Source organism: Egretta garzetta, unplaced genomic scaffold (genome assembly GCF_000687185.1).
Source record: "Egretta garzetta isolate BGI_Z169 unplaced genomic scaffold, ASM68718v1 scaffold670, whole genome shotgun sequence".
Classification (NCBI taxonomy): Eukaryota; Metazoa; Chordata; class Aves; order Pelecaniformes; family Ardeidae; genus Egretta; species Egretta garzetta.
In genome coordinates, this window is record NW_009258391.1 from 433,841 (window position 1) to 441,820 (window position 7,980).

The 7,980-nt window shown below is 43.8% G+C and overlaps 1 protein-coding gene across 1 annotated transcript in view; it reads right to left on the bottom strand.

Moving 5' to 3' along the window:
* Window positions 1-7,980, bottom strand: part of ITGA9 (integrin subunit alpha 9) — a 213,392-nt gene that overhangs the window by 193,521 nt on the left and 11,891 nt on the right. Inside the window, exons 4-5 of the mRNA XM_035898145.1 lie at window positions 3,389-3,456; window positions 937-1,066 (exon numbers count right to left, since the gene is read on the bottom strand). Coding sequence (XP_035754038.1) covers window positions 937-1,066; window positions 3,389-3,456 — 198 coding nt within the window. The remainder of the gene's footprint in view (window positions 1-936; window positions 1,067-3,388; window positions 3,457-7,980) is intronic.

Consider the following 7,980-nt stretch of genomic DNA (forward strand, 5'->3'; position numbering starts at 1 on the left):
ATATATTAAAATGATATATAATAACAAAAAAACAGTAGAGTGCTTTCCTTCTAAGGCTGTCTTACATTTGCCTTGCACTTCTACTGTAAGTTATGAGACTCTTGTCTACATAGTAAACACTATAATTCAGGTTTATCAGTGGCAGAACCTATTTATGTCCTTAAATATGTATATATACACTCCTCGTTTAGCTATCACCAAGCAGCATCTTCCAAGTGGCATTTTTTTAAAGACTAAAGGTTAAGGAGAAAAAGAGAGATCAGTGTGAGTCTTTAGTCAAACAATATCAAACTACTGACTGTTTGAAATGCCTTCTAGGTCATAACTGTCTTAGGCACTGGGGATTAGGTAGAAGCCTTTAAAGGAAGTTTAATTTGGACATCAGCTGGTTTTAGAGCAGGTAAAACCAACTGAGTTAAAGATGTACTCAAACCTATAGTCAACCCTTTCACAACCTCCTTCTGCTACCAATGACTCACTTACATGGTACTATTTTTGTTGAAATAAATTTGTATCTGCAATATACATTCTGTAATTGTGTGTTGTACCCATTTTAGAGACAGTTGTAAGCCGACACTCAGCCTAACCAAGGACAAGTAATTTGTCTGTCAGAAAGCAAAAGAAGGAATGTAGGAGGCCCGCTACAATCCAACCTACTTTTCAGTCAAAACGCATTTTCTGTTTTAGTCAAAAAAATTATAGCTAAGTTTTTTTTTTAAACAAGCAAACAAAAATGGAATATTCTGACTGCTGCTTTGCTTACATTTCTTTCCAGGTAGCTAACCCTTTAATTCAGATGTTCTTCCTTTCATGCTTTTTATAAAAATACTCTACAACACCACCAAAAAAAATCAGTATCAACTTCATAGCATCAAAGCCTTGGAATACGTTGTTGGAGTAATCCATTCTCACAGTGAGCACCAGAAAGCTGCTTACCAAGGTACGTGTATCGCCTGGCTATCACAGCATCATCGTTTAGCTTGTAGTACGTGTTGTCAGTGAGATTCAGTACTTTGACAGTTCCTGTCCAATAATAAGATCCCGGTGCCCCCATGATGACCAGCTCCTACAAACAGGAAAAACAGAAGGGTATGGGGAAAAGGATGGGGAAAAAAATAAATAACAATCAAAACAGGACAAAAATTCATGCTTTACACAGTAGTGGAGAAAGGACAGGATATTAACTTAAAACACCAATTATAAGTCCATCTATAACAATCTGCATTCTGTGTGCATGTAGAGAATATCCTTCTTCCCAAACACGGAGGTCACTGCACACACCCTAGAGGCACATGGTTTCCCCTTTCATGGCCCACTTCTGCTCAGCTGTTCTGCTGCTTCAGTAAAAGACCTTCCTCACCCTTACTAACCATCAAACTTACTCCTGCTAACACAGTCCTCCCAAAAAATCTCTCTCCATGTGCTGCCTTTCCCAAAAACCTTCCAAAAGACCTGAAGACCTCCACCTCACACCAGCCCACCCACGCCCACCACTCAGCTACAAACATTCCTCAATACTGGCTGATATGCTATACCAGCCAGTCATGAAGGGTACAGCACAAGGGATTTTGATTTTACAACTATGAAGCTAAAGAGCTGCCACGCACTCAACAATCAAGGTGTGTGTTATGTCATGGTTGGAACATTTTGCCTTGCTCTGTCCTCAGATACACTCTGCTCTTCAAGAGGCAACCTGGCTATTGTTCATTACAGGCACCCAGTATGATTCGGGATTTTAAAAGACTAGAAATCAGGCAAAGTTTGATCCAGCATCCAAAGGATGGATAATCATGGATAACGCTTTTGAATCAAAATCAAAAGTACATTCACATGCAAGAGAGATTGTGAAAATGATGCCCCAAAGCATCCAGCATCCTTGCAGGGAAACCTTACTCCTGGATGTGGTTTTAAATACCTCCAGCAAGCGACCAAGTTACGCCTGGGAAATATTAAGCCTAGGTAAATTCTCCATCCCCAGAGGATACACGAGGACAGCAGCTTTGCCTCACATCTCCATTCAGTGCAAGGCCATGGGTGAATCTCCATTCTTGTGGGAAAACGCTCCAGCGCCCAGAATCTCTTTGGGTGACCAGTTCCAGTCAGGGGCAGAAGTTAAACGAGGGATTTTCCTAATAAGACTACAGGGACAGGACTGCAAACCCAACCAAAGAGCAGGTTGTGCTTGGCCACAGCTTTTTTTCCTTGGGAGGGGCCATGCCCCTGAGGTCAAGGGATCATTTACCAGCAGGAACGACTACCATCAGCAGTGCTGAATATAGGGTAAGGGCTTGCCTGTTTGACCCAAAAAGCCATTTATCTGCGTTTCCTGCTCAGTAAGCTGCCAGCAGGCTGAAGCAATGAAAGTTCAAAGATATCTTTTGAACCAGGGTAGCACAGGAGGATTTAAAGCATGGGAACAGAAACAAGCTGAAGAAAGCAGACAAGCCAGGAAACAGCTGCTGCTAGCTGAACATCCAGTTATCAGACAATACCACTGTAACAATGTTGCCTGCCATCCCAGTTTATTCGGAAATCACCTTCTGCCATTTCAAAGAGGATACCTTTATTCTGCTTATATCAGCCTAGACAATAAATTCTACAGACCAGCTCATATATAATCAGGAGTGAGTATATACTTGACATGATAGTAACAAGGAGCCTGACATTGAAAGAACTTTTTTTTTTTCTTTAAAAAACAAGGAAACCCCAAACAAACCCCAACCCTGAAACATTACCAAAAAAAAAAAAAAAAAATTGATACATACATAAGGGAACAATTCATCCTTGACGTAACTAAAAACATGGCTGATACAGACTTTTGTCCAGGAAAGAATATGGTCTGGTATTTAGAACAGCTCTGGAGCACATATTTTACCATGCTATTTTTTTCTCCATCTTTTTGAAATAAAGAACTGAAGCAGAGCTGAAAAGTGTTTATCTTGTGTATGTATATGCATATACATATATATTCACATAGCTACATATACCCACATGTACACATACACAAACAAAATCATTCAGGGAGGACTATTTTACATCACCACTTAAAGTAAAGAGTTAATGTTAGACACAGAAATATCTTTACGCAAATGTTGGGATGTATACAATAAAAATATTCCCTGAGGATATTTCCCAGAGCCAATTCATTCATTCTTGTCCACAGACCTTGACAGACACATGCACGTACATACGAGTCACTGGGCAGGCATTGTGCAAGACGCAAACACCTGGGAGGCCGGATGAGGCAGGAGGGTGTTCGCTGGCAGGAAGGGACCGTGCTCAGCTCTCAGCCTGCTGTCCAAGCTGTGCTCGGGGCTCCCCTCCTGGGGGACACAGCAGCAGAGCCGCCCACCAACCCCATCCCTTCCATGCATGCGCCCCTGCTCACCTCGGTGAAGAAGCCAGCAATCCCTGCCTGGCATGAGCCGTGCTCCTCCCCATACTTCTTCTTGTACTCTGGATGGGAGAAGGGAACAAAACAAACTGTGGTCATCCTTGGCATGGCACATCCTCTCCACATGAGCCATCTGCATTGCTGCAGGCACAGCCTCAAGGGACACCAGCACGCAGAGCTCCCAGGTTTTACTGATGGATCTGCCACCAAGGTGTACCATGGCAGCACCCTCACCCACATCATGGGGAAAGCAAGGGGCCTGAAACGTGGCAGGTACATCCAGCGTGCTGCCTAGGGAGCCACTAAACAAGCAGTATCACAGTAATGTGATCATACCAGCAGCATCATCACCCTGGTAAAGGCACATCAGCAGACACCCTGGCCTCCAGCAGCTAGATCCATGCAGCTGGGAAGGAAGGGAGTAAAAGTTGATGCCTCTGCCTAATAAGCAATTCCCTGCTACAACGACAGTCACCAGAGATACCATAAACATTTCTGGCAGAGGGATGCTTCAGGACACTGGCCCCAGGAGGGAGGCGGACAAGTGAGGAGAGGGTGCTGCCTTTCTAAGTGATCAGGCAACGGTCTCATTTGGGGGATGCTCAGCTCTGCTGCTTTGCATGGCCATATGCGCAGAGCTCCCAGTTCACAGGGGAGGCAACCAGCATTACTATAGCTTTTGTTTCTGTATTTTATATAGCAATTCTTTCCCCTATCAAACCTGAGGAATTTTTACTTTACCTTTTTGCAGAAGAGGAAAAAAATATTTTTAAAAATACATTAAGTTTGGGGGAGGGGAAGGGAGAAAAAAAGAAAACAAAAATAATTTTCCATCCTGCCTTAATCCACACATTTTGAGTTTAAGAGCATCTGAAACTTGGAGCTGGATCAGAATCTTTGTAGGTTTTTTCAGAGCATTATTTTCAAATATTTACCATACTAATGAGTATCCAGCTTCAACATATTGCCATTTCTTGTATATTACACTAATTTAGGCTCCAAAAACATTCACCAAATAGCCTGGTAATTTTGAATTTACCTTTTTTTTTTTTTCTTCCCCCTTCCAAGTGATCATTATTAACTCATTGCTAAATGATAAACATTTTAATGAAATCAATGAGCAAATTGCCTCTTTGGAACCAAGCAAGTTCTTTTTGAGTTGCATTTTATCTTACTGAAGACCAAAAGGAATTAATTATAAACTGCTGCCTTTTCTTATAATTTTTTCAAAACAAAGTGTGTATATATATATACACACATACATACACACACCCATTTCCCTTTTATAAATTATATATAGCCTCTTCCTAACATCATAAAGATGCTCAGATTTTCAGGAATTTGCTGAGGTCATACCAGTTGCACAGGGAGAGGTTTAACTGGAGAGACCATGCAGACCCGTGACTTGATCCACAAATTACAGCCCAAATGCCTAACGCCCTTGGCCAAGGCAGGGTCCTGCCGAAGCAGATGTGTGTCCCATCAGACCAGGAGGGGCAGAAGCACACTTGGGTTTCCTAGTGGGAATGCACGACAACAATTCCACTGGGAAATGAAGCCCATATTTGCTCACGGCTGTTCAGAAAGCACTGGGGCTCTGAATCGCTAGCTCTCCACATATAGTCGAGCCAGGCACTCCTCCTTGCCCGGGGAAAATATTTGTTTATTGATATGAACATTTTTTTATTCAGAGAGCGGAGGAGATGAGGTTTCTCCCTGTGGCATTTCCTGAAAAATAGCGCAGTGCGTGTCCTAAAGGCCCTGCCCTCACTACAGCTGGATTCCCACCCTTGCATAGGATGAAACGCAGCAAGTTCCACATCCCTCTGCTTTCACTTCCAGCCAAGGTTCTCGCTTTTCACGATGTACTAAAGTGTGAACAGACCTTGCCTCTTCCCAGTTTTGCACTTGACCTAGTGTAATTTGAAACAAAACGCCACTAACCACTGTGGTCCTTGAGGTCTGGAAGTATGCTTCTACCTTACCGGCTAAACTCAGCTGCAGACTTTTGTAATGCCGGACCTGAGGGCTTTAGAGCCTGCCTTCTTATATCCCACTTTACAGGAGATATATAGATATATTTTTTTGATAGAGGGCTAGAGGGGCCCAGGTTGATGCTCAGGCAGCACAAGCAAGCACCATGGCCTGCCTGAAAAGCCACTCCAGGGCCCCACAGCCATGGCCGACCTGGCCTGCCAGCCAGGCCCCCAGCGCCCACCCTCCCTGCTAGATCCTGACTCATGACCCAGGCCAGGGCACAGCCTCTTAAAAACCAAAGGGGCCCCTCATCTGGGACTGGAGAAGAGAGGACTTCTCATGCACATATTTCTTTTGAGAGCAAGTCTTGATGGCTCTTTGTGTCAGAGCTACTGCTGCAAGTAGGCCCTGCCGACAACTTGACGGATTTAAAACGTTGTATTTCCCTATAAAATTGTATTATGTTTGGCTCATGGTTTCTTTAAGTGTCTCCTTCAAAAAACACACAGCTCAATTTGCTTTAAAATACAAGAGGAAAATTGCCATAGGATATTTAACTTGCCCAGTGGAAGGTTTAGGTCAGGCAAATAACAACATAACCTCAGGGACTGCCTCAGCACGGGATGGGAGGAAAATAAAACTTGTTTCTTATTTTGGATTTTCAAATTTCTTCTTCTCTTCTTTTATAAACAGGCTTTCTATGATTCAGCAACACATAAAAGCCTCAAATGTGATGGTGGCTTCCCCAGCCATCAGGGCTTTGCCATAGACTCGGGTGAGGCTCGAACATCTCCAAACCATTGCCCCGCATAATTCCAGCCGCCCGGGAGGCCCCATCTGCACACACTGGAGGGTGCGAGTGATCCAGCCTGCATGAGCTGTCCCCCAAATTCGGTTGCAAATCAAAACCAAGGCAAAACTATGCAAAACCTTAGGAGGACAGCAGAAGGAATGGTAGCAGCTTTAGCAACGGAACAGGGCAGCTATTCAAGGGTGGTAGATGGACCCATCCAAATTCAGATCAGGGAGTAACTTGAAGCAAAAGCCCCAACATTAGAGGACACAACACAGCTGATTTTCATCAGCAATATATATGTTAGAAAAGGAACAGAAACACATACACTGTGTCCATTGTCAGCAATGAAAAAAATTAATTATTCTTTAAATGAACCAAATTATTATTAACTACAGTGTATAAGGAATGGGAAAGATTTGGTGGTTTAAATGTTTGTGTGATAAACTGAGTTGGTGTATCCACTGAAGCTCATACTTTCACAGACTTTGTTCATGGCTTTCTGTGATGTTCAGTGGGTTTTAAGTCACTTATATTGGCAGTACTGTCTGCTCAAACTAATGGCCCTACATTTCACTTAAATAACTAGTTACATTGTGGTTGTAACAGTGAATAGATGGGATTGCAGCACTTCAATTAAATTCAGAGTTTGGATATAACCAGTGCTTCTGTAAACTGAAGAAAAGACATCAAAGCATTTTGACTTGGAATAAATATCTGACAATACTTCTCAGGAAAAAATAGAGCTTACAGAAGATGACTAAATGTATTTATTACTGTAGCACGGCGTGACATACAGCACACACCTAGAGGTATCAAGGCTCCATCTTATCATTATGGGGTCTAAGCACATCACACATACCAATTAACCTCTTTTCCTAACACCTCTGAGAGAGAAAACAGCTTTAGTGACATTTCAGAAGAGAAAAGGGAAGTACAAAGGCCCAAACACATGAGATATTGAGGCTATTTGAGTGTTTAAACTTCCACTGACACAGAGCAGAAATCAGCACCATGTTTTGGGGGCATCCAGACAGAGGCAGTTGTCCCCAGGGAGCCAGCAGCCCAGCCCGGATGGACACCGAGCTCCTGGTCTCCAGCATAACCCTTTCAGCCCCAAACCACCCCTTCTCATGGGCCCACCTAACTCCCAGCTGCATGTGGCTTCTTCCCCCATCCCTTCCCACAAGCTGACTGTCTCCTTCCACCCATGCACCCATCGTCACAGCCCAGAGCAGCCCCCTGCGGCCTGAATTGCCACATCCCAATTGCCCCACAGACTTCTGCCTCCTCCCTAGAGCTGGTCTGCCTCTCCCAAGCAGCCCCAAAGGCACGAAAACCAAAATTGCTTCTACCTCCCCTTCCCTTCAGTGCACAGCAGTGACAGCTGTCACTCGTCCAACACTGCCATCCATTCATTCACCCATCAATGCAGTGAAACGATCAACTGGCAGGAAACGGTGCAGTTACTGGGTCAGCTCACAGCTTTTGCACACCTGAACAGCAACATTTGCATGAGGTTTAGATATAGCATACAGTGGATTTGGTAGTTTCCGCGTAGCTCCAGGCAATAACCGCCGTCATGAACGGTTCCTTTGTTTTTACACTTCTTTATTGTTCTCTCTCATCTGCCCGCAGACTGCTGTGCACCCCCAATTACACAGACCGCAAGCCACTGAACTAACTGCTGCGGCAACAGCTGATAGCAAAGCAGTAAGATGAGGCTGAGTCTGGAAGAGACGGCTGCCTCTGCGACTTTGAGGATGCACCATGAATAAATACATAAAGCAAAAAAAAAAAAAAAAAAAGAAGAAGG